The sequence below is a fragment of the Thunnus thynnus genome, chromosome 12 (assembly GCF_963924715.1).
Source record: "Thunnus thynnus chromosome 12, fThuThy2.1, whole genome shotgun sequence".
NCBI classification, from domain to species: domain Eukaryota; kingdom Metazoa; phylum Chordata; class Actinopteri; order Scombriformes; family Scombridae; genus Thunnus; species Thunnus thynnus.
Window position 1 is genome coordinate 6,003,201 of NC_089528.1, and position 27,405 is coordinate 6,030,605.

Below are 27,405 nucleotides of genomic sequence, written 5' to 3' on the forward strand. Positions count from 1 at the left end.
ACGAGGCTTTTGGGTGCCGAAATATTACGTCATTTACTGTCTATGCATGGCTTAGTAACCCTCACCAGACACTGTTTACACTTCCAGTCTCTAAGCCTTTAACCACAAAATAACTTTTTTTTTTTTTAGAGATTCCCAACTGCACACTGCTCTCTTTCTGAATAATTTAACACATCCCCTGCTGCCCTAATTAAATGTAACTGACATAATCAATAACAAATTTCACATTTAGGCACATATTTTTATGTACACGGAAGTGTAATTGATTAAATAAGCCACTTTTTACGATGATGGACCAAGTGTTTCTCCTCAGATTTCTTTTAGCAGTTGGAAGTAAATATTCTTTGTCTGGAGGCTGATGCATCTCAGTGGCGAACTGAAATTTTACATTTAAAGTTCTGGTAAACTGATGAGCTTCACGATATCATTAGTTGAAATGCAAAGCTCATTATTTTTGTTTAGACCAGCCTTTTCTGTTTTTCCACTGCTCGTTCCTGAATTATATAATTTACACTTCTGTTCTTAAAGTGCAAATATTATTATTATGGAGTGAGACTTACTTGTAGAGATGTAGGTGACCCAGAGGGTTAGTGCGTGTGGGACAATGGGGTAGAGAAATCTCAGTGTGAGGGTGCAGCCCTCTGTGTCGGGACATGGTGATGTCACATTGGTGTCGTAAAGGCTGAGCTCAGGACTCCACGCCTGGAGACTGGGATCACACGGCTGCTCCACATCAGGTGGGCCTGGGGTTCAATAACATCACACAGACAGACAGACAGACACAGACGGACACTGTTAATGACTGTGTTTGTCTCCTTCAATCAGACATCAAGATGAACCCCTGCACAGTGCCCAGCAGTAGAGTACTGTGATGACTGTGCAGGCCAAGGCATATATCTGAATACCTGTGTTACTGGCTTGGAGGATTTTCCCCTTCAAAAAATCTTCTGTTAACTGTTAACACAGTTCATGGGCTATTGGCTTGTTGTGAAGCAGCACCATCATTTGCAATTTGTGTGTGTATGTGCATGTTTTTCTACATTTTGGGAATTTGTGCAACGTAAACAATGAAACTGAACTGGTCAAATGCAAAAAAAAACATAGAGGCTCACAACAATGACCAGATATGTATGTGAATCTGTATGTATGTTAGCAGCAGTCTATCATTAATCAGCACATTTGTCTGAATGTCAAAATATTCATTGCACGGCTGGTGTTACTTTGAACTATTAACGGCCCTGAAAACGTGTTTTCCCAGTCAGCCTGTTACTGTAAGAGACGGAATCCTGAATCTATGAATACACAATGTTCAGCCAAAGTAAAGTATGATGCTTTGTATTTCTGTGCATCTACCAAAATATATCAATATTTGAATATGACAGTTGTGGGGTGGTTACCTTATGCTGCCAAGTAGATGCCACTGTTGATCAAACCACATCCACACAGTGCTGATGAAGCAGACGAAGCAGATTAACTGAATTTTAGTCCTAATAAATAATTTTGAAATGTATTTTTGTGGTGTCCTGTCTTCCCCTCGATATGTCTTGTCCACTTCTATTTAGTGGTGACTGATTTAATACATTTTCCAGTATTATTTTTACAGTAGCAACTATCAGCAAACTCACTCTCATAAGTAACAAGAGAGAGCAGAATTTTCCAGATGAAAAAGTAAGAAGTTCTGCTCTCTTATTTAAAACATGGCCCACATTCAAAAACACAGTAGTCACTCCATTACACCAGGCTAATGAGTTGTTAATTATTACTGTGTTAGTGATTAGCACAATTGAATCACATTACAGTGGTGTTATTATCAGCTGTCGCAGGTGAAAGCCAAATAAAATCATCATGTTAATGAGGTGTTACATATTTCACACCCACTATGATCATCCATGTGTGGAAACACCACGGATTGCCAAACTGTCAGAGAGACAAAGAACACCAGGTAAATGATGTCAAGATTGGCAACAACTACTGTATAAGCTGCAAATTCTGTAGGCTGTTGCCATTTCTTAGTTTCCTACATTCTCACAGCTATTTAAGCACTACAGTAGATATATTGATAAAATCATCAATATTAGATTAAAACTTTTTTCTAATGTATTAATTATTAGCTTGGGAAATACCAAATTTGAAGTATCTCCAATACTGGAAGGGAATTGGAACTACTGCCTACGTGGAGCAGGTGGAATTCATTGCAGAGTTGGTATGCTTATATAAACAACTTATAGAACATACAGTAAGATCAAAGGCATTATGTCTTATGGCTGCACTGCACTAAGTCTGGTAGGAAACCCATTCTCACCAATTTACTCACTGCTGAGCAAATTTGTTTAAGTTCATTCTTGTAAATTCAGGAAACATCCCTATTTTGCTGCAGTTAACATACCAAATGTCCATGAAGATTATACATTCATGAAAGTCCACTATTTGCCATTGAAAGCTGCACTAACTGATATTTTTTATAGTAACAATGAATCAAAAGTCACGCGTATTGGCAAATCTGGCGAGAATTACCACCCAACTTTTCAGCTCCAGCCAGTTCTACAGAGATCTGTAGTCTATTTTGGATTATTGTTTTAGTTTTCCTGCCCACAACTCCAATCTCATCAGCCTCATTTCCAAGTTGACACAAACACAACTTCAGTGGGTTGAAGATGTTGTTCTGTGTCTGCTGGTATGCAGCTGTTTGCTAACACATTTGCCATAACAACTTCGGTGGGTGATAATATGTTAATGTTGTGTTTTTATCTCGTTCCGCTGCCCCTCTGTGGTCATAAAATGCATTAATGAAGTTTTAAAATTTCCACATTACATTTTTAGAAACCAGAGATTATTGACACAAGTGTTGCATTTGAATGTTTTATGAAAAAGCTTGTTGAAACATACAAGAGAATAGTCACAGATATTTATCTAATGACTGTAGCACTGCATTAAATGGTCTAAATCAACTATCCCAGGCTTCTTTTTACATTCTAGCACATTCAATGTTCTCCATATTAATTCATGCATGTTTATGAACACAGTTCTGTATGCTAGCTGTCTTCATGCAATATATGAGCTATAATTGGCAAGGACTATTTTCACATGGTCAAATAGAACAAATGGGATTCTTCACAACCTTTACAAAAGTAAGTTTTCTGTTTATTGTTTTACAAATAGTCTGCATACATGAACACCTCCTGTATAGAACTGAAGCAAGTATGCACTCATACTGTTTTAATCTTGTCCTTGTGTTCTTGTGTGTTTCTTCTGTTATTGTATATTATATTTCATATATTTATTTCATGTATTAGTTTAAGCATTGTCTTAACACTTTTGTTTCTGCAAACTCTACATACTTTTCTTACACTTTGCTTGTGTTGTGTTTAATGCTTTTGTTATGTTTAATATTCTTGAAGTTCTATCAGATTATTACTTTGGCTGCAGCCACAACTCATTTCCTCCACAGGTATCATACATTCAGTCAGTTTAGAAATGTGACATTAGCTTTTCAGTCACTCTTTACGGGAATGGACTTTACCCTCCATTCCCTCTCCCTACTCTGTCATTCGTGGCAGTACAATAAGCAATGTGACGCACCTTTAAAAGCTTACTTTAAACGTCCTTATTTTGATTAAAACCCACTTTAATGCTTGACGCAGCACATAAACCAGTTTAATCCCTCTCAACAGGGGAACAAGCTCTGGTTCCCTCCCTCAGCCTGAAAACTGACTCAAACCCATCAAGGCTGTGGCAAAGTTAACATTTGGAGGAGATGTAAACTGACAATTTGCCAACAGTTCTAGCCAACAGTGTTTTGCCATTAAACTTATGTTTTGTGTTGCCAACTATGATATCCACATTGAATTTGCCCAATTTCCTCATTCCCGTTCCCTGCTGAAGGCGATATTGCCCATCTCCGCTGGCTGACAAAGTGACCCCAAGCATCATGGTCTTTAGAAGTGGGAAAGAGTGAAAAGGGAGCCAGGGAAGCCAGCAGACTGGCTGTCTCCTCAGCTATGTGCATACCACTGTTTAGAGTAAGACTGTAATTGACTCTTTATCATCATTATGATCCCGCAGCGAAAGAAAGGGAGCCGTAATCCCCCCTGTTCCTGCTCGCTGCTTGTTTTCAGAGCATAAATTCCAGCAGAGGATTTCCACATATTTGGGTAGAGTTTCCACGGAAGAGATGGAAAGTGGTATTATGTTAGTAAGTTCATTCGTTCTTTTTTTCTGTATTTCTCCATTATTTCTGTCCTTTTTTTTTCTTTCTTCCTTAATTTCTTGTTTGCTTCCTTGTGTTTCGTTTTTTTTTTCCTCTTTCTTGTTTCTTTTCCCTCACCCTACATGTCACGTCAAAGGAAACTGGGCTTCTCCAGAAATTATGATTGGAATAACAAGGACCATGTGCTTACATGAAGCGTAATGTTTCAAAGTACAGTGCTACAGGATACACTTTTTTTTTTGGCTTTTTTGTTTATGACGGAGGTTCAGTGTTTGAACAGCACCCAGACATTACCCAGAGTAGACGCTTTCCCTAATAATCCTTGTTCTCGCTTTGGCTAAAACAAGACAGAGACAGAGAGAGGTCTGTAGCTGAGGGCAATTATCATTTAATGATTTTCTGCTTTTTCCTCTTCCAGGAGCCATTAGCCTTGCACGCACCTGAAATTTACAGGGAAGAGACGTGTGTGTGTGTGTGTTTGTGTGTGTGTGTGTGTGTCTTTGGTGAGGAGGGGGTTGATCTCCTCTGTGGAAACAAGAGACAGAAGTAGAACTCAAGGACACAAACTCAAACCTGAAACCACCATGTTCTTTCCTGTCAATAATTATTGACAGAAGAGAAGGTATCAGGGGAAGAACTCAACTCTACAACAGTCTACTGTAGATTTTTAGTAGGAAAGATTGTTTAAAACAACAATTCGCTATCTCACTACTACCATTTTTCAGTTCAAGTTTATTTATTTGGATAAATTCAAATAGAAAAATAATTCATTGGGATTAAGTGACTAAAAAGATCTTTTCTCATGGTGAAGACTGAACTGAATGTGTTAATAATTTATGTGAGACTTTACATGCAGCTCCAACAATCATCTTCTCATCTTCCACAAGAACAATATGTCATCACCACATCTGTGCTGCAGACTGTAAAGAATCTTATTCATGTGTTATATTGTTTACGTGACTAGAAGAGAGGTGCAGTAAGTAGTAACACAAGTATAACAAATTCTGTTTGTGTGTTGTAACAAGTACAAGGCTACGATTCTGAAACACTACCCTAGTGTATACAGTATTCATCCTCTTTTTAAATACACACAGACATATACAAACACACACAGCAATTATTTGACTGACCGACGGCCTCCTCAGGTGTCCAGTAGCCTGACGTGTCACAGATGCGAGGTGAGGAAGCCTCGTAGGCGTACTGGTGGAAAACGCCGTCTTTCTCACACTCTCCACAGCTGACACCAGACACATGGAAGGAGGAACTAGCGTAAGAGAAAACAGAGCTGCTGTTCGTGAAATAGCACAGACGCTGTGGCTTTTACTTATCACAACAAGGCAGATGGGTGTCACTTTTAATACCAGAACTTCAGTAATGCTGGACCGATCTGTTTTGTATTTTTACCCTAAATGGATGAAACAGGAAAGCTGAAGGAGACCCAGAATGAGATAGAGAGACACAAGAAAAGGAATTTCAGTTTGATGACTGGTAGAGGAGGTTATGTGAGGCTGCAGTGACAACAGTACCGCAATATGTGACAATGTGCCATCTCATTTCAAAGGCTCCAACTGGGTTGAGGAATGCAGCCTTCTTCTGTCCAAATGTGGAGATATAAACCAGTTGTATTGACTGTCCCATAAGTCAGTTAATTGTTCAGGTGATCTTTGTCAACTTATAAAGTTAGACCACATCATTTTTTACCATGTGTTTGTCTTCAGGTGGTCGTCATGCACTGGTAAATACAAATACATGAACAAGACCAATTAAAAAAGTTATTGGAAGGTATAACCAGGCATTAGTATTGCTGATTATTGTTATTAGCAATCTGAATATGTTTTTAATCACCAGTTATTACAAATAAATTGGCCGTTACACTTTCTGCCTGTCGTCCAGCATGTAATTAAACTTTATGTCACCATTCATACTGTAAACTTATCACTGCTATACCACTTTGTAGTCCATTTGGAGGCAGATTTCTGCTGACAAATCTTTAAGTTTAAATGTAATTCACTTGTTTACTTGTGTGAGAGTAAGGAGGCAAAACATGCAACTCACTGCTTTGAATTTTATCACTCATGACAACTGTAATCCTTTGCTAATTGTCCACTGCACGAGTCTAATTTTTGCTATACATGCCATTCATGCTGTCTTGCTTATGAGAACGAAAGTGCCTCAATCACAGCGAAAAGCAGTCATAGGACAAGAAGAACATATTTTTCCTATGATATGGGTTTGAGGTTTGACATGTATTTATACACCATAGTTGTCCCAATTAGGATTGGTATTAAGATGAAAAAATTAAGTGCAGAAAAAAGACAAAACTCAATTTGGTGTATTTCTTAAAAAGAGAAATAATGAGGCCTTTGTACCTTTGATAGAGTGGTCCCCTTACAGGTGGCAGCCAATAGATAGAGACAGAATCTGGGCTCTGGTCAGTCACTATGGGGGCCAGAGGGATGGGGGTAGGTTGACGTTCCATCAGCCAGTTTTGGTAGAACAAGTCCAGGTAACAGTGCATCCTGGCCACTTGGTTGGGAGTGAAATGGTTGGTGCAGTTGTCATCTGATGTGGTGCAATGAAATAGAACAAAGCCCAGTTAATGGATCAGGATCAAACTCTAACCTTCATCTAACTGCACTGCTAATTACATGGCTGGAAATAATTACTGCAGCTTTATTTCAAACATCTGAAGGGAGGAGGTAAGATAACACCATGTGAACACAACAGTAATGTCCTTAATTAACCTTTTTGAGCAACTAAATCAGGTAACATTCAGGACTAATAGTTCTTTTTTTTTTTTTTTTAAATGACTAAAACAATCACATAGTTTTGCTGTGATGACACAAAGAAACATGGATGGTGATGTAGATGCAGGGTGTCTTGAGATAGATTAATATTTCTTGTGGTAAGCTGAAGAAAAAGTGCAGATAATGTTTGTCACAAACTGTCATTCTGATCTGGTTTACCTGTGTTTTGTGTGCAAAATCTGTTTTAGTGGTACTGTTACATCCATTATTAATTCCAAAAGGAAATTAAAATGTTACAGTAGCCACTTGACATTATTTTAGGTAGCTTTAGGTAGTTGCTTGTATTGCTGTGTATATAGATTAAAGACTCATGACAGGCTATAACCAAGAACCATGTGTTTATATTCCTACTGGATTTAGTCTTACACAAATACAGCACTGTTTCTAATAATATATAGTATGTTACACAGTATGTCTTCTATCATCGGTATCCTGCAAACGTTTATCTCTACAATGTCAGCTTTTCAGGAATAAAGGAGGGATTAGTTCATTTTCTTCTTTTACTGTATGTTCTAAATGATTTGACCTGCAACCATGTGGTTCATTAATGATTTTTCAACATGTTTCAAGCAAAGTAAAGAATGTTCATTCGCTGTACCTGTGTAACTCATGTAATTGTTATAAGGTGTGTCCTGGTACGTGGTGACTCCACAGGTATCGTTGACAGCTCCAGGATCGTGGCAGACCTTGGATTTGGGTGTTGGGGCAGTGTCAGCACACAGATCTCCTGTCTCCATGGATGGGGTGGTCTCCTGCAAGTACACATGACAGTACTACTAGCAAATGAAGGACTGAAAAGCTCAATCCAGGTAGGCACGTCTACAGACAGCAAATGAAGAAGTTTTTGCTTAACTTATATATCATCTTGAAGAATTGAAAGTTATTCATGTGAAGTATAGACATAATGGTTGAAGAGGTACAATTTACCACATAAAGTAACCTGGTACAATATACAATAAGTCACATTAACTATCATCAAGAGGAGACGATTGAACAGTCATACCTGACATGGGTCATCACAGGATTCCCGCTCGCTCACCCCCTTGAAGACATGGTACAGTCCAAAGATGTGACCCATCTCATGGATCATAGTGTTGTGGTGACCAACTGTACCAAAGTATGATGGGTTGAGCACCATCCCACCTGAGGATAAAAAATACAATTTATAGTATGAGGTGTAATATTATTACTATCTGGATATTTGTGTCTTTTGATAAGTCAGTCAGACACAGTAAATATATTTCAAGTGACTGAAAAGTCACAAGATACATGTACCACACTGTCACTTTCTTTCATTCCACCACTTTGACAGATAATATAGCAAACTGTCCTTCTACAGGTGAACCTGTTTATTGTCCTTTAGCAAGTCAATAAATCCCCAACAGGAAACATGAAACCATGTTCAGACCAGTTACCCAATTTTTTTTGCAAAATTTCAGGAGCATCCAACAAAACAAGCGATCACAAAAAATGTGACACTGTTGTGAAAGTTCAGATTCTAACTACCAGCTACTGTATGTGTCTATTCAACTCCATTTTCACTCTCTGCCACCACAGCAAGCTGGCATTTCCTAAAGAGAAACAGACCACCATAGTAAAAAGACTAAGCACTGTGACATTTAAAAACCAATTAGGAATGGAGTAAAACTTTAGTACTTTAAACCAAAAACAGGAAACAGAATATGGTAAGGTGGTTACGGGTGGATATGAGCCATTTTTGCCTGCTTTTGCCTCATTTTCCTAAAAACCGACAGCTACCACCACTGTCTTCCTTGTTCAGATGAAAGTGGATGGTCTTGGTGCCTGCTCCTGCACTTCTCTGAATGGAAAAATAATTATGTTATTATGTGTTTTCTGCAGGCTTAAACATGGATTAAACTATTCATTTTACTATAGAAAAATTACAAGTCTAATTAAAAATCTAAAACCAAATAAAAATTAAAATAATTAACATGGTATCCCAATGCTGGTCATTTTAATATCATGGTTTTGGGGCTATGATGAATTCTTACAAAAATGGCTTTTAAGTGGAGATACAAGTTTTCTGCAGCATGCTGATAATCGCAGAATCAAGAACAGACATGACAGTTATTGGTTTTCTAATTAGAAACAGTGTGTTCAGTGGTGAAGACATTGAACAATGAAGACATTACATATGAAGAAACTAAACAACAGGGCCTCCGGAGACGTCTTGTCATCCACTAACTTGTTTTTAAACAGGGACAGATGCTGAGCAACTGCAACAAATGTAATGTGGAAGACATTCAGTTAAACACTGAATTCAAAAGAATTAGAGTTTAATTCTAAAATATAACATAAAGTCCCTATTTAAATCATTATTTGAAGCCCAGAAATATACAGCAAATATAAATGTTGTAATTATCTGTTTATCTGAGGACACCACAAAAAGGACATTTTTACCTCAAAATGGATATAAGCAGTTTATAGTGAGCAAAAGCTGTCAGTTTTTATGTTATATTAATTACACAGCATAATAATTTATACACCCTGTGTGCATAGACAGCTGTTCAGATTTTGCTTCCCTTGCCTGAGATGTCCAGCTCCTCCAGTGGTGCTGTGAGCAAATACACCTACGTCTATACTCAGCTTTAAACAAATATGGTTTGGCAAAGATGTATTTTTTTTCCTTTTTTTCAAAGTAGTTAGAAAAATCTTTTGAATGTAGATATCTAGATGGAACTTCTATTTAGAAATAGAAATGAGGGAAAAGTCGGTTAAACATAAAGATGCATCAAACTCAGTGGTCAATGGCTAAATGCCGCTGCAAATATCAACTTTTCTGTTTAACAGTGCATTTGTTTGGCTTCGATTATGCTGTCTGAGCATTTTGGATAATTTTTTGCTCATTTCTAAAAAGTAAATGTCTTTTGAAGACAGCTGAAATTAAATTTTGCCAGCTCATTTGATGTGTATTGTGGACATAAAAATTCACCTGTGTTTTGCCTATAAGTACTACAGCTTACAATGATTTTCATTGAATCAACCAGTCAACCGTTTTTATTACTTAATTATCAGTTTAGTCTATTAAATTAGATATCATTAGTATAAATTAATTAATTGTCTATCAATCATAAAGTCAATCAACTAATCATTTCATCACTAGTTTGTGTAGGGTGAATAAAACAAGACAGAACTTTCATTGCTGAATGTGCTCTTTCTTCAACTTAAACATACACAGTATTCACTAAGTGTACATAACTGGTGGTGAATAATAATCCCATTTGTCATCTAATCAGCCTGGTTTTTTGATGCAGGGAATTCACTAAGGTGCTGGGAATGTTATAGGGTTTTTTGTGCGTGTTGATGCAATAGAATCAAGAAGTTCATGCCGATAATCGCAGAATTAATTCATGCTATAAACATTTAGTCCAGCCACACCCCACTGATGCTCTACTGGCTAGAGACATGATGGAGCACAGATTGCTAGAGTACAGGAAAGGCACTGACATTTTTTTTGAGAACGGCTTGGTCAGAGAGATGTCAGTTTCTGACTTTCCATCATCATATCACAACAGAAACAGAGATTGCGTTTACTCTCCGGTTCAAGCAATTATGACTGACTGACTTGGGATATGATGAGTTCTACTCTATGTACCTCACATGCCCCTCCACACACCACTGTTGTACAGAGGTCTGTGTCAAGAAGTACATTTGCCCCATGTGTCTCCTTCTCACTACTTTGTACTGGCACAAAAAGAAGAAAGTTCATAAATAAATAAAGAACAGCTGGCAAGTAAGCATGGGTGGCAACAACGGTACAGAGCCCACACTGGCATTTGTTTGTTTGGTTGTTGTTGGGTTGATTAGCCTTTTCCAGTGGAAAGGGGCCTAATGATTGGAAGAGGAAAGAGGCAATGTGCCGGGAAAAATCTCTGCCAGCTCGAATTGTTCTCCCCATCTCATTTGGATACCGCCAAAGCAGACAACAAAGGATGGAGTGCAAGAGAAGAGAGGAAAGGATGGCTAAAAAGAGAAAGAGAAATAAGGTGAAAGAAAGAAGAAAATAAGAATGACAAAACTGGAGGAAGAAAGAGAGAAGAAAAAAAGAGAAAGATAAAAAAATGAAAAACTATAAAGATAGAACAAACTACAAGGAATAAAGGCAGAAGCAAGAAATGAGGAGAGTTGTACAGTAGTTTGACGTAATTTGACTTACCTTGATGAGTGAGAGCCTCCTTTGCCCACGGCCAGGTTGCAGCTCCAGCCAGCTCTTCACGCATCGAGTTGCTTGCAAAGAAAACATTGAGTGTGTCAGTGCCACTCAGGTGTAGCTCCTCCTTCAGCTCCTTCACACTCATATAGGCCCTGCAGAGGTGGGAAAAGAGAAAACATTGGAAAGCTAAATATATGTGGCTGTTCACCTGAAATTGTTTTTAAAAATAAACCTGGCTATACTACACCAGCTACAGTATAGTGAGTAAAAATATTTTCAGTCCGTGAATCTACGGACCTTAAAATAAAAAGGCATTTACAACATATTTTGCTCGAAGTTCACTTAAATAAAAGGAGCCATAATCATAAAACATAGTGTATGCTAAAGGGTTGTAATGTCTACGTTCATATCACTGAAACAGAACTGAAACAAGAAGTCAATTTCTCAAAACATGGTGCACTGAAAAAAATACATTTTTAAAAATGGACTTGTTGACTGTCTTACTGAAACTTGTTATCTCAGTGTGTTTGAGAGCTTGGTTCCTGACATATTTAGCCTAGCTTAGCACTAATAGCGTAGAAAACAGCTATCCTCCACCAAGATTTAAAAAAGACAAATATGCTTTTTGACAGCTCCAAAAATGTCTAATTCATATGCTGAATATTTTTAGTTAGCAAGCTAGTTACTAATGCTTCTACAAATCATAGCTTTTCTTCAGTTAGTTTGAAAAGGTTAGCTAGAAAAGTGCCCAAAGCCAACAGCTGGTTAGTACTTCTCAGATTCTGCATGCAGTCACTGGGCCAAACTGTTGTCAGTATGCTCCAATTAGTTCATACTCAAACCACAATGAGTGTAACCACATTGTCTAGTTTTCTTCTTACCACAAAAACCTACACACCCATACAGGTGTTTTCACTTATGCCTCATTAGGACTGTGTGGGCTTGCACAGCCCTAAGATAGGCATCTCTCTTGTTCATTTTGTAGAACTTAATCTTAAAGGGTTTAAGGTGTAAGTTTGTCAGCTTAAATATAACTAGTTAAACAACAACACCAATATTTCATCTCAATACATGCTGTTTGTGACCTAAAATAATTCCTAGCATTGATATGGCTTCTCCTAATTTCAACTTGAGCAGAAGTCTATCAGCCAAAGTGAGCATTAGCTAGCATAAGGACAGCTAGCTCACTTTGTGCTTCCAGTGTTTGTGCCTTTAAAATGTATACTATCTATTTTTACTAAATATTTCCTAAAAAATAACGTACAGACTCATACAAAAGTAATCCCTCTTATGACCCACTAGAAGTGTGTGGCAGTGTTTTTATCTGCAGAGAGCCTGCCCTTTGCCTGTATTTTCTTATTTTCTTATTATTTTGCTGTGTTCAAGACGCTTCTGGGTGTCAACCTTTGGGCAGTGGGTGTGTAGCCCCCAGCCAATAGCAGCACGCATGAGTGAGGTCGAGACTCATAGTGTAGTGACCAAGTTACATCGCTGTCTGCTCTCCGTCTCTGTGTCATGGATGTATAAAGAGCTGCAGGTCTGTGTGTCTGCTTGACCGAGGGTGGGGCTGAGCTACACACACACAGAGCAGAGAGGCCACAGCGGACAGGATGAAGCTCTGCATTCACACAAAATCCTGTGATGTAGCATCTTCCCACAGGGTTGTGCAGAGGTATAGGTGTGTTTATTTGTGCTTTAGATCGTAACCGCCTTGAAACAATCAGAAAATAACATTTTATTTATCTGATTCACGGCTTTGTTCTCGCCAGCGCCACTGGTACTCTTCATTCACTCTCTAGCTCACTCGACCGCTGCTGCTCTCTCTGTCTCTCTCGCTTGCTCGCTGGTTGAGCCGGGGAGGAGGGGCCAACTTTGAATGCTGTGTGTTTACCAACACCAATCGACAAATCCTGCATACTATACCTTTACGTCCAACCTAGGCTAAACACGTTTTGGACCAATCAATAGTGGATGCACAGGGATCTCATCTAACCCCTGGTAAGCTATTTCCCCGTATGTTATTGCTATTTTAACCATAGACAATTGACCTTGTGGATTCTGCACAATGTGAATGCAATTAGGTGTTGTGAGAGTGGTAGTTAGGACTTGTACACTCAGCATAGGTCAGCTCTTCAGAAGAGGTAAATTTGTTTCAATCTATCAACATCTGTCTTTGGCACATATGTAACTTCCAAATCATAATTGTTTGAATTGGTCAGGGTACTTCAAACCGCTGACCCCCACAGTCTACAACCTCCCACGTCTTTCTCTCTCTTCCTGTCTCTCTGTAACTGTGATAAATTGGGCTGGAGGCACTATGATGTGTGAAACCCACTTTGTTTTCCCTCGGCTGCGGAGATGTCACATGTCATTTTTCTCCTTTGCTTTCATAGCTGGAAAGCTTTTGCACCTATCACCGTTAGGACCCGCCGGGTCTGAGAGCTTTGCAGTGAGATCTCCCTGACTGCCCAATGCTTGCATGCCAGACAGTTCAGGCTATTAGCTGAGCCTTCTGTGGTTTTCTGGAGCATTACAACTGCCTGATGAAAAAAAACATCGGTCTGCATATAGGACTATGTGTATGCATTTCTTTGCATTTGCTTTATGTGCAGGGTAATAAATAAATATTAACAGTCTTCCACTGGTGCATCAGTATAGCGTTTGGTCAAATCAGTTCATATATATAGAAGTACATTTTGTTATATGCATGAATCATACGTATATAATTTTGTTTGTAAAGTCTTGTTTTCTTTCATCTCGCACATGCAAAGCTTTGGATTTAAGTGTTTTTTTGATGATTATAACGTAATGGTTTATTGTTTCATGTTGTATTTCCTTAGCAGGGAGTTAGGGTTTTATGTGATTGATCAAATTCAGCTGTGGGGCTAACTTTGTTAAAATTACTAAGCCATACTTTAATCTTTACCTCAGTCACTTCAAGTGTATTTGGATGATTTGTTTTATGTTGCTTTCTTAAAAAAGAAGTTAACGTTTATGCCTTTGATCAGGCTCAGCTGTGGAGGAAAATTTATTAATATTGCTTAACCATGCTTCAATCTTAAAAGGCTTAAAAGTGCTGTTTTTTCATCAGAAATATAATTTATATAATTGCTCGTTAAAAATGTCCTCCAGGTTTGGCTCGGTGTTGCTTACATTGTTCCAACAGCCTGGAGGTTAGACAGGTGAGCTTGTGACTGTAAGATCTCAGCTTCCTGCTGGGAAGAGTATGGATGAAACAAGTCAAAACCTAATACAGGGGTATTCAATTAAAATTCAAAGAGGTCCAGTTAGAGGAAATTTCCTCATGTAAAGGTCCGGAACATCATAATGTCTAACTTGCATTATGATTCAGTGCCACATATGTTGAAGAAGCTTAGCAGTTATATCTACATCTGTATGTATTCAACAACAGACTGTCAAATCAAATAAAGAAAGTACAATTCAATAATATTTCACGAGCTGCATTTAAAAATAATTCATTTTAGAAAAATGTAAAAAAAAAAAAAAGAAGTGTAGCTTGAGTTTCCCTTTTCTTCTTTTTTGTGAAGTCCATTTCACATCTTAACAGTCTCAACCCATTTAATAATAAACAATCTCAACACATCTTAACAATTGAACAGCTTTAACACCTCTTTTTCTCTTTCTTTTTTCTCTCACATCCCATTCCCCCACTTTCTCTTGTTCAGTGAGAGAAGTGAGCTCTAGCTTGTCCTGCCAGGATTTTAAACTGAAATGTGTTGGGATTCTGGTGGATCGATCATATTGGGCTCTTAGATCATTTATTTTCTGTTCCCTCGGTTTCGGATTTGAGTCGTTATGTTTGCTTAAAAGATTTGTGCTTTGTCTCAAAGTGGCGCTTCACAATCACCACAGTCTTGGAACATATGAGACATGCTGGTTTTGAACTGTCCGTGGGAAGCCTGAACATGTAAGAGTCTGTCCATTCTTGATTAAAAGCTCTGTTTTCGCTGTCTACTTTTCTGTTTTTTTTTCTGTAAAGGCTACAAAAGCTGCTCCAGTTCAAATAGAAACACTCCGTTAAAATGTAATAATTCTCAATAATTTATCATTTATACATCTGGAGAGTCTGTGTCCGCCTATTAGTGACCTCGGACCTGGTACATGGCTGGACCGTGTATGAAATGCTAGAGGGCTTTTAATATGAAATGAGTGATACAGGAAGTGGCGACACGTGGTGACCAAGCCCCCACGAAGTGTGCCGGCTTTAACTGAGGCCAGTTTGACATAGGGTCTTTTACAATACCAAGTACACCAAGTTCGGACTTGGCGGGTTTGACTTTGGAGTACTAACTTCCGAGGACGGGAGGACGCAGTACGATCTTTCTGCGATTGGAACAGCAGTGTTCTTGCTGACAGCAGCAGCTCAGCTTCAACACAACTACCTGACTGTACTGTGACAAAATAATCTCTACTCAAAGCTCCACTAACACTTTTTATCTCACAAAAAAATAACCTCATTGACAGAGAGATGCAGTAAATTGTCATTCAGTCTGTAATGTAGCTATAATAAAAATCCAAACTGTTATGTAGCTTAATAAAATAAAAAGAAATTTAATATAGACTGATCTGTTCATTATAATACATTTATGTTTATTGAAATGTGGTGTATCTGTACATATAGAGCCTCAGAGGTAGCACTGTTGTTCTGTCCAGTAAAAACATGAAGCTTCACTTTACATTCAGACAAACTAATGTGGCAGTTATTAATTGTTAGATTTCATCTGTGAGACCAACATTTATTGTCTAAAAGGAATTATATCATATATGAAAATGCTGCAGAGACGTTAGAGCCAGAGGTAAATCACCAAAGAGCTGCACAGATCAGTTCATCGGATCATATTTTCCCCAGGCTGACGACATGTCGACCTGCCGATCATCTCAAGAGTGGGGCTACGGCAGGTGGATAGTGCCAACATAGGATTATAAGGAGAAGGTGCAGTCAATCCTTCCATCGCCACCAAACCATGTGGAGTTTCGAATGAGACTGATTGGGACTGCAGACGAGAGACTGACGGTGATGTTAAGGCGAGTGTATGGAGGGAACGGCTACCGGCGGTGGGGTGACAGCTGCATATATCATAATCTACTGTATGAAAATACACCTGCGATGTACATTTGAACTTGTTGGTTTAAAACCATGTGATACACATGTCATCTTCATGTACATCACCTGGTTACCATCAGACCTGGACATCACCAGCATTTTTAGGATGTTTGTTTCTATGTAAGTTTAAGTTTATTTGAAAAAGCATAAAACAGAAAAATAAATAATAATAGTAAAAGTGCAATAAACATACATATTTAGATGTCGGGGAGGAGGTTAATTTAAGGCCAGTCCGTGTAGGTAAGTTTTTACTTTGGCTCTTAAGAGTGCTCACTGAGGTTGCCTCTTTAATTTCTGCTGGTAGGGTGTTCCAGATTTTGGGTGTAGACTATATGCTGTTGTTGTAAGAAGTGGTGAGTTCAGATTTAGGCTTTTTAAATATATTTTATATGCTATTTCACATTATTTCCCACCACAACTCTAAAATAGTTTTAATACAGTTACTATCAAGTTAATTGTTAAGTGTAAATTACCCCAATACAGTGTGATTCATGGGTGTAAAGTTTGCATTTGTAAATATATTTGTTATATTGCTTTAATTTTTTTTTTACCATGAACATGGAAGTGATAGTAAGTTGCACTGGTGACAGCACACAGATCCTGTCACACAACAGTTTCCTTAGGTAGGTCATCGTGACACTATCCACTAGCCATACAGGAATCAGGCTGCTAGCAGCTGAGATGACACTGGTCTCACCTGTCCAGTGGCTCCTCACATCTCCGAAAATGTCGGAGCAAATTTCCAAATAGGCATTATTTGGATAAACTGACCACATATTGGGATCTGAAGGGTTACTTTCTCTCCTGAAATTACAACAGCTTAATCTCCATCATTGTTGCCATTGGTCACTTTCAGCCAACCAATGGTGTAGTTCCATCACTCAGTGAGTCAGGGACAGACATTTGCCTTTCTAGGGCTGGCCCCGCTATTGCGATACAGCCAAAAAGAACAAAGTAATCCCCATCCTGCCACACACTACTGTCAAAGTATCATTAAGTGAGGCACTTCACCTTTGAATTGGTCCAAAGGTGTCGCTCAGCAGCCAAGAGCCCTGCATGTGTGTAATCCTCCCCCAACTGCAGTCCCTCCCTGAGTGCATGTGTTGTTCTGTAAATATGAATGTGTTTTCTCAGGCACTTTGCCTGCCTAAATAAGGTTTAAGATTTAGGATGCTTCAGGGAAACCCTGCTCTCACTATATTACTGAAGCTGAGTTCAGCCGAGGCTGTGTGCAGTATCCATCATCCTAGGCTATGCAATTGCAAGTGACAGAAAGTTGACCACTAAAGAGTTGACTCTTCAACTTCAGAGACTCAGAAGATGTCTCAATGGAAGTCTAAATCCAACCTGGCAAAAATAATAAATGGCTCTACATGATTGAGGTGAAAACCTTGGTTATGAATTTAGAAAATTACCATTTGTGGGCAAGTCAAACACTGTGCGAATCAACAGCAGAGTCAGCACTAGCACTGTCACCATGTAAAACTTAAGCGGCGTGTCCATTTAAAATATTATTGTTGACAAGTCAGTTACTTTGAACTTTACTGAATCGGAGCACAGACTCTAAAAATATCACACCAACAGCCAAAACTTTTAACATATTATATACTCTACTGAGCACTTCTGCCTTTGTACAATGTTGCATGTTGAAATAAAGTAAATACAAAGCATCTACAATCCAAACATTTGCTCCACAGGTCTTGATAAATGCAGTGCTAGGAGAAGATACCAGCACACAAAGTCATTTTTGCATGAGCGGAGAGTGCTTCAATGCAGGAGCGTACTTTCACATACTGAGAACCAGTCATCCACAGCGAGCACTCACCGGTCGTGTTTGCATGCAACAGCAATCTTTCAAATTTAGACAGGCATGCTACGGCGGGGTCAAGGAAGAGGCTGCGATTAACAGTTTACTAAACCCCTCCCCTAAACAGCAATAATCCAATCATAGCTTAGCGACTGTAACTAGGAGTGGCAGGTCTGTCAAGCTTTGGCTTTTTCAATAGCATGGTGTACGTGGGACTGTGGTGCGATACTCAATTTTATGTTCTCGTTTTAAAACAAAGCAGCTGTAAACAATAAAAAGTCAGCTGGAAATAGCATTATAATAGCACAACCCATGGAGCTTTTGTTAGCTTAATTAGTGAGTAAGCTACAGCTGATAAAATGTGCTAGTGACAGTTGTTCATTCAGCTGGCAAAATTACAGGTTAGAAGGTTTGCAGGTTAGAATTGAGAAGCTGCTTTTTTTTTTTTTTTTACACCTCTACCTGAAATCAAGGACCCATTGTTTCAAAAAGAATTCTGAGTGGTAAATCTGCTGTTCTTCACGTAAACTGTGCTGTAAACTGTGTTGCGCTGTAAAATATGTGCTGTACTTGCTTGACACGCTTAGCAACAATACCTAAAGGGGGTACTATGCTCACTGGAGTATAAAGCATAATCCAGGCATTAGGCTAAAGACATCAATGGATCAATTGTGAGGCAAGATTGTCTCAACTAGCTCATTCAGATGTAGAGCAGTGTTCACTGTTCTGGGAAACACTCTCAGTATTGCTTTTTTATTAGTGAATAAAACAAGACCACAATAAAACTTGATCAGAATAAAATTTGATCTGAAATAACCACATCATGCATGAGATTCACATGCACGTAAAGCGTCAAACAAGGTTGGAACAGGATTGCTCTGTCAGGGGAGTTGCCTGGAGCTGTTTGCACACAAGTGCTCTGTCCAGGATTTGCTAACATTTTTTGGTCAGCAAATCCTGGACATGTGTCTCAGCATAAATGGACATGATGTCCCCCAACTCCCCATCACTCCCTCTCCACCCTCGCCTCTCTCTCCATCTTTCCTGCTCACTTTTCTTTATTGTGATGCCAGAATCTGCAGTGTACCTGGCCATTGCTCTAGAACTGGCTCTTGACAACAAATTTGTGTCGTGACAGCAGCTGGCTTCAAAAACCTCTGGCCCCGTACTGGCCAGCAGCAGCTGCACACATATAGGGTCCCACAATCTGAATACCTGGCCAAGAGCTCAGAGAGAATGAGGGGGGGGATATCAAAAACCCAGATCCCAAACATAAAACTGGTTCAGTATTCTACAAATGCCAGTGAAATGTCATCCTCACATTAATTCTCTCTCTGCTTGAGAAAGATGCAAGTTGGGATCCAGGGACACACACGCACACATGCATGCATGCATGTCCAAGCACTCAAACACACAAGCATTTTCAACAAGCTGGGGTCAAGACCTTTCCAGAAGAAGACCTACACGACAGTTAGTCCCCTAGGCCCAGTTTTTATGACACTCTAGTCTCCCGTGTATTGGCTGTTCATGTTGTTTTAAGTGGAGGGTCAGAAGCTTATAGACGGGAACTCTGGCAAAAGTAACTGCAGAAGTTACATCACTGTGTAGGAGCACACACTGTGACTTTAGAGTTTAGCTTTCAAATTCAGACTAGCAGAGACCTTATTTATGAAAGTCTCTCATGCAGAAAAAAAAAAGCACAAAACCAGATCAAATCCAAAGCCGTGATTTATAAAAGCATGCTCACATCAAAATCAACACATCACATTGATCTCTCCAATTCTCTGTCATATATCAAGCTAAAACTGATTCCCATTATTACCCAAAGGTAAGTGTGGTGGAAACATTTTCATTTGGTTCTTTGGAATATTCTTTGCAATAACCATCAAATTAAATCTAGAATAAATCACAGAGCATTTTGTATAATTGAGCCCAAAGGACCAGACCTCTTAATAACGGTGTGTTTCTGCAAAACAACAAAGCAGAGTGTTGTCTGCTGTCCAATTTTTTTCATTAGTGTCCATCTCCTCTCTGCAGGGTAGCGAGCTCAGGCTGAGACAGGGAACATCTGACCATAACAACTACCAAACCACATTTTTTTCCTGCCTGTCTCTGTCTGTCCCACCAAACTCATGACAGGGCAACATAAATTAACATTTACTTATGACACACTTGAAGAACTTCCTGCATATGGCCAAGCAATGAGACCACACACGCAAGCCAACTTTTCTTTTTTTTTTTTTTACTTTTACCTAACTTTCACCTGTGTCTTCAAGGGAGAGTCAACTGAGCACTATGTTCATTTCCAGAAACAGCCCGTTTCACATTCATACAGCTGCACAAATTCACACATGATAGTTTCACAGTACAAACACAGTCTTCTACTCTTGGTCATTGGGAGCTGTCCAGTTCAACTTTTCTTCTGGCCACTGAAACAGTTGGAGGGCACCTTGAGCAAGGCACTTAAAGAGGACATGTCATGCACATTTCCAGGTCCATGATTTTATTCTGGAGTTATAATGGAATATCTTTGCATGATTTACAGTTCAAAAAAGTCCTTATTTAACTTATAACACTGGCTTTTTTTGCAGTCCTTCAGTTCAGCCTCCGTCTGAAACAGGCCGTTTTAGCTCCCGTCTCTTTTAGGCACTCCTCCTGATGATCTCACTCTGTTCTGATTGGTTAGCTCCTGGAAGCTGCCCCACTTTCCACTGAGGCTACATAAACAAACAGTAGTAGCAGGGTTTCACTTCTTTTTCTCATTCTTTACTTAAAATGTCAACTTCTCAAATACAGCTGTACAAGTTTGAGCCAATCAGAGATATTAAAGTGGACAACACAAACAACCCATGGAACAACCTTAGCAACAAATGAAATTGAAATTGCAACTATGACACAGGGATAGGTCTTACATTGGTACCACTTCCTGATTGGTCAGAACCAAAACCGTCCATCAATTATAACACATAGGCATACATGAAGCTTTGTCTGCTTTTGTCTGTCCTTTATTCAAATAACTGTGAACAAACTATAATGTAAGTCAATCATTTCTGAGAGGATGTGAAAATGTGAACAGGCAAACTTTACAGACAGCTTTATTCTACATGTTTTCTACCTTTTCTTACCCTTTCATGCTTGTGGCATAGTGGGGAAGGAACACTCCACCAATTTTACACATGAAGTTCAGTTTACTCATTATTATTTTTTACTCATAACTCTGTCTGTGAAAACAGTTGCCCTCTGTGACTCTGGTGGGAAGTCTTATAAACCTGATGATGTCATCAGGGTTATTTTCGGTCCATCTCAGCTTGGGCTTGGAGACTACAAATTTATAGCGAGCTGGGACGTGTAGTTTTAGAGATGTTGGAATTTAAGTTAACAAAAGATGATATTGAGTTGTATTGTGGGAAATGTAGGATCTAGCATTTTTGGAGCTAAAGCCATACTATGGATAAAAATTCAGGATATCTTGGCCTCTGCTGCAATGATTTTGATCGTTCTTTTTATAATGTGTCACTTGCAAGTCCCTCGACTTTATGAAAGTGCCATACTGGAGAACCCCTTTAATGTTCTAAATTACTTGACTCTTTTTCCAAAAGAAGCCATATGTACGGCACGGCATGTTGTCAGTCTAAATAGTACATAAATATATGGTGCAGTTTAGTCTTAAAATGACCTTAGGCGAAATGAAGATAGTAATTTCAGCTTTTGCTTTAGTTACAAGGTTAGGATTTGTTTTATGGCACAAGGAGTCATCATAACAAATCCTGTATACTGGTAAAGAGAGGTCCATTTGACCAAAGAAAAAAATTCTATTTTTCTGGTTTAAAAAACATTAATCCATCCCTGTGTTAAGCTGTCACACTCTGTCAACTCCAGACATCAAGTGCTAAATCTATCGTTTTAAAAAATAGTTCCAGTTCCCATGTTCTGTTTCCCAGTGGCTCAGTGTAAAGCTTGTGGTTACAGTTTGGTTTAAGAATCGGGTCTTTAAGAACCTGGGCCGACGACCTCATGGCGAGACTTCATGCAAGCTATTTGGAACTCTGCATGAGCCTGTCTGTCAGACCAAATGGAAGGCAGCGGGCTGCCGCTCGAGTTGTTTAGTAAAAATAAGTGTGTACTTTGGCCTCTTAACCCACCATCCCCACTTCACAGAGCTCTCTCTAAAACCACTGGGGAAAGTGAGAGTACCAATTTGTACATGTTGCATGTTGAGCTGTTCATAGCACAGCCCTTCAGAAGCACTGCAGCGTGCTAAGACAGATATTCACCTCACGGGGAGTCTTATTAGTGGCCATTTATGCCCAGAGACTTCTTGCCTCTGGAAAAACAAGTTCTCTTCACTGGCCGAAAACCTAATCCCCCTGGTACTTTCTCTACTGTGTCTTACCTACAATGTAGCCTTTTACAATTTCCTGCTAAAATGTTTATGACCAGCAACAACCTCCTCCTGAAAATGAATTACTTAAAATGGTCAAAATAATAAAGCTCTGAGTCACTTTTTGTCAACATTTACAGACAAAGATGATGATTGATATTTTAATTCCACCTTTGATACTGTTCTATAAAGTAGAATTATAATTAGAATCTGGAAAGACTCACAGCACTAATTTTATCAGTGCAACAACACGGTATTGTCACGCTCACCACTCTGCTCTCTGAGTTTCTCCTCCCTAACTAAATATTGTTTTGATTCACTGATTATTTCCAGTCCCTTCCATTATACCATTTTTGGACGGCGGTTAAGCTACTGTCACTGAAACTCAACACCTCCTACACAAATGTTTCATATTAAAAGTCTTCCAGCGGCTCAATGGGCACAATAACTCCTGTTCCTGGTAGGCTCTTAATGTGAAAAATCTGAATAAACATTTAATTGACAGTTGCTTGACAGCAATAAAAAAACAACACATTGGAAATAATTAGTGAATGAAGCCAGTATTTCCTTTAGATACTCAGCAGACCAGAGTGGTGAGTATGATATGACATTTGTCTATTAACCTCACCTGTCAGGTGACTCAGGATCAAAGCAGGTCTTGAGGACGTCCGTAACCTCCGGGTCACAGCAGTCTCCATCATCATAGTCATAGTGTATACTGTTGCACTCCATGTTACAAACCCCATCCTGTCTCTTCCAGTTATAGCAGGGCCCCAGTCGGAGGCAGTCCCCCCCATCATGGCCTGTCCTTGGGTGGTCACACTCAGGATCACATTGGCGGTTCCCAATCTTTCCAATTCGACAGTTGCTGAGAATAAACCGCTGTCGGAGGCTGGAGTTTCTGACGGTGTGTATGCTCAGATCTAAGGTGATGTTGTACGGACGAAAGGCCTCAGTCAGGGCATGGTGCTGGAGCTGGATCTGGTCTTGTGACACGGTTGGGTCCCCTCCATCATCATTGGAGAGGTTGACAATCCTGTAGCGAACTCGTTTGGGACCACGGAGCTGCCAGTTGTTGTTGTAGCCAAGGATGATGTCAGTGTTGTCACAGTGCGTCAGGCCACAGGGTGGTGGCAGGAAAGAGGAGACAAGCTCTTGTTCAGGGACAGGAGTGGTGATGATGGTCGGATGGAGGCCAACTTTGTGTGGAGTCCACAACTGTTCCACCTAAAAATCAGAGGCAGGATCAATAACTTCAATATTATTTCTAATCAATTTCAAAATATTTTGATTAAATGAGTAATATTGATGAAGACCGAAATAAAATCTACTAAATCTACATAATATGATGGCCTCTGGGATCTGCTAATTTCTGGAAAGACTACACAGCTGACAGTGTAGAATATAGTTACATTAGTGAAGTCAGCCCACATCGCCAGGACAGGCTCGCTCTTATCAATTTGGAGTGGTCGCTTCAGCAGGTCCTTGTGAGAGCGGGCGTAGCCCCACAAAACCACACCCCCTATATGGCCCCTAAAGCTGTGTCCCTGCTCGGATTGGTTACTGCCGAGGAAGAGGGTTCTGCAGGTCTTCATGAAGGGGCTGTGGAGATTACCCAACTGGAGATTGCTTTCTCCCACCTGAGAGGAAAATCAGAGGAGAAAGGACCGCCAAGAAGAGAGGAAGGAAAATAATATAATTTAATTTGAATTATTAATCATCTAATCCAAAACATTCTTAATTTGCCCAAACGTTTTATGGAGGACATATTAGCATTAAGTCACCAAAGAGCAGTGGGGAAACGTAATTAAGTACAAGTTAAACTTTGGTTGAATGACTTTCATATGTAATGGGGTATCTTAACAGTGCAGTATTGCTAATTTTACTTAAATAAATGATCTTGATACTTCTTCCACCACTGCCCAAGTATAACAACTGTCAAAAAACCGATTGAGAAGATTTCTTTCTGGATTAATCAGGTGTCCTCTCCTCTTTCAAATGTTGAAAAATCCAGCTGGTTGCATGCCAAATCTGCAAAAGGTATGATGCTGGTGATGAAGAATGATTGTTGATGGATGCTAAAGTGCACCAGATATGGTGTCCAAAAAATTAAATAAGCAGTAAGTGGAAAAATTACAGTCTTGAACAGTCTTGGATAGGCTCTCGCTGTGACCTACAATCTTTTATTCAAACTGTCATGAATCAGGTAGCCCTACCAGTAATTTAATGTTGAATAAAAGAGTGATGTCATTGTATTTCAGTGATCAAGAAGTTGAAAGTACAGAGGTAAATGACAAAAAACAACATAACTGTGAACCAAAGTTTGCACCAAAACCACACACCTTAGCTCCATCAACATACAGGGTCATGTTGTGACCGTTGTAAGTGGCCATGAGGTGAGTCCAGGCATTGGCTCGGTACCGCTGGTGGCTATAGACAGTGGTGGATTTCACGGCTCGGTCTGTACGAAGCGTGAAGTAGAACCGTGCGTCTTTGGCACCCGCAGATTCCACAGTACGAATGCCTACCGACCAGCCCTTCTCACTCAATGAATGGGAACAGTTGTCAAATACACCTACAGCACAGTGAAAAGGGGGTTAAAGTAAGCCCAAATATTTTGTTATTGTAATAATTTTGCAGATTCGATGGAAAGCAAATTTACAAATGGTCATTGCCCTGGGGAAAATGAATAAACAAACACACAAACAAGCAATCTTTTCAAGTGATTACAGTCCTGTGGACACAGGAGGACTGGCAGAAAGAGAGGTACAGAGAGGCTGAGAGACACTGATAGAGCGAGTAAGACAGAAACAGAGAGAATAGACAGAGCCAGAGACAGCGGGAGAGAACAGAGAGGGGAAGGAGGACGGAGGTATTTCACTCAGCCAAGGCAAGGCCCTGATGTTTCCATCTGCTGTTGCAACAGACACACACAGATCCACATCTGCTCCCCAGATGTCAAACACTGGGACAGCGAAGGGTCAGGGAACCCCTTCACCCTCCTCAACACTGTATGTGTGTGTGTGCATGTGTATATGCTTACATGCGTTTGTGTGCATGAGTGTGTAAAGTGGGCAACTGTAGCAAAATATCCCCAAGGAAGTGAGCCAGTTTCATGGTTAAGCATTTAATTCAGTTAAAGAAAGCAGCAGTTAGGAGGCCATGGCTTTGCCAAGTGAATTAGATTATACTGTATGTCGCCTATTTTACTACCAAATGTAATTACATATATATATATATATATATATATATATATATATGTACAACAAATTGCAACAAAATGCAAAAGGTGCTATATATTGCACTGTAATACCAATAATTCATCAACAGATAAATTTTGAGACAAATTGTCATCCTTTACCTTGCATTACCAAATCTATAGCAAGGTTATTATTTTATGGCATACAGCAGGAAGAGGATGCTGTTATTCAAATTCAAATGGAGCTAAAGGTTTCATGTGGTTTCATGAAACCACAGATGGTGATGGTGAAAAATGCACATTACTTCAAGACCACCAATCATCTCCACCACAGTTTCATTTGTTTACTGTAATTGTAATATTGAATCTGTTGTATAAAGCTGCATTCTTTTTTCTGGCCACTAGAGGGCAGCAGAACTAGCCCAAAAAACATTACTGACATGTTATAACCTATAAGGTTGTATGGCAATTGTCTTCGCAAACGACTGGCTATATACACATCGGCTAAACACGGAGCAACATTAACATTAATTTGGAGTTGTTTTCCTAACAAATGTACGACTAATACTTACTCTCCTTTTAGCTCTGATTTGGTCTCCACCAGCTCCTGAGAAGCTACTAAATGTTCCGTTATATTCAATATCTATTTACTAACTTTGTCTGTCTGCTGTTAGGTGCTGGGCAGGTAGCGTACATTGAGCACAGAGCTTTTTTGATGAAAACAGCTGCCTGTTGCTGACAGAAACAAAGTTGATGAGAGAGGTGTCTGTGGGCGAGAAAACCAAAACAATGAGCTGAAGGACGCTAAAACGCTCCATAGAACTGAGGGGGATTGCAGAGTGGGATAATAATTTTCTGTGGGTTTATCGGTATGAGTGACATCTTTCACAGAACACATCCATTGTTTATTTTAAAATTGTGCAGCTTTAACAATTCTACGTAAAGGAAAAAATAATTATCAAAATTGCTTTTTTAATGTAGTAAATGTAATATAAATACTGCAATTATTACCATTTCTGAATAAATAACAATTGTAATCAAATCTATTCCGTAATAAACACCACGTCATGCACAAATTTAGCAGTTACTCTGTTGCTCACAGTTGGCACTGAAACATAACCGGCTGCAATAAAAAAAATGATTAATAAGGAAGGTAGGAGGTCAAACTTTTTCAGCTTCGGGTTTAAATTTGAAAATCATATCCTGTTTGAGGATCCAGTATTTATATTCTCATAGCATGTGTGATCCTGTCACCAGCTTTTGACCTCTTTTTAATATTTTAACAATGTCATAGTGCTGCACTCTTGTTGAATTTGCGAGAATGGCCATCATTATTAAGTATTGGCATAAATATTTGTCAATATGCAGAAAAATAATAACAATATATAACACATCACATTATATTCTACTGTTTACAACATTCTGCAACACATATAGTACAGTCCCATGACAATAAAGAGGGAAATGTACAAACAAATAGATTTATAAGATCATCACTGACCATTAGAAGTCTAATGTCATTGTCATGTCTAGCAGAAACAATAGGAGTTTGTTTTTCACTCTATTTGTCAGATTCCTTCAGGACATTACAAAGGGAAAGGCCCATGCCACAAAATGCCGCTCTCACATAAGGAAGCAATGAGGGGAAAAAAGTTGAGTAATGGACTCAGATCTTTGATCAGAGTAAATGTGAGCGGACGTAACA

At 39.2% G+C, this 27,405-nt stretch overlaps 1 protein-coding gene across 1 annotated transcript in view; it reads right to left on the reverse strand.

The window, feature by feature from the left end:
• The window catches only part of pappa2 (pappalysin 2), a 77,860-nt gene that overhangs the window by 45,544 nt on the left and 4,911 nt on the right, over positions 1–27,405 (reverse strand). Inside the window, exons 2-10 of the mRNA XM_067604969.1 lie at positions 24,844–25,076; positions 23,914–24,141; positions 23,130–23,728; positions 11,192–11,340; positions 8,018–8,157; positions 7,613–7,766; positions 6,577–6,769; positions 5,338–5,471; positions 561–743 (exon numbers count right to left, since the gene is read on the reverse strand). Coding sequence (XP_067461070.1) covers positions 561–743; positions 5,338–5,471; positions 6,577–6,769; positions 7,613–7,766; positions 8,018–8,157; positions 11,192–11,340; positions 23,130–23,728; positions 23,914–24,141; positions 24,844–25,076 — 2,013 coding nt within the window. The remainder of the gene's footprint in view (positions 1–560; positions 744–5,337; positions 5,472–6,576; positions 6,770–7,612; positions 7,767–8,017; positions 8,158–11,191; positions 11,341–23,129; positions 23,729–23,913; positions 24,142–24,843; positions 25,077–27,405) is intronic.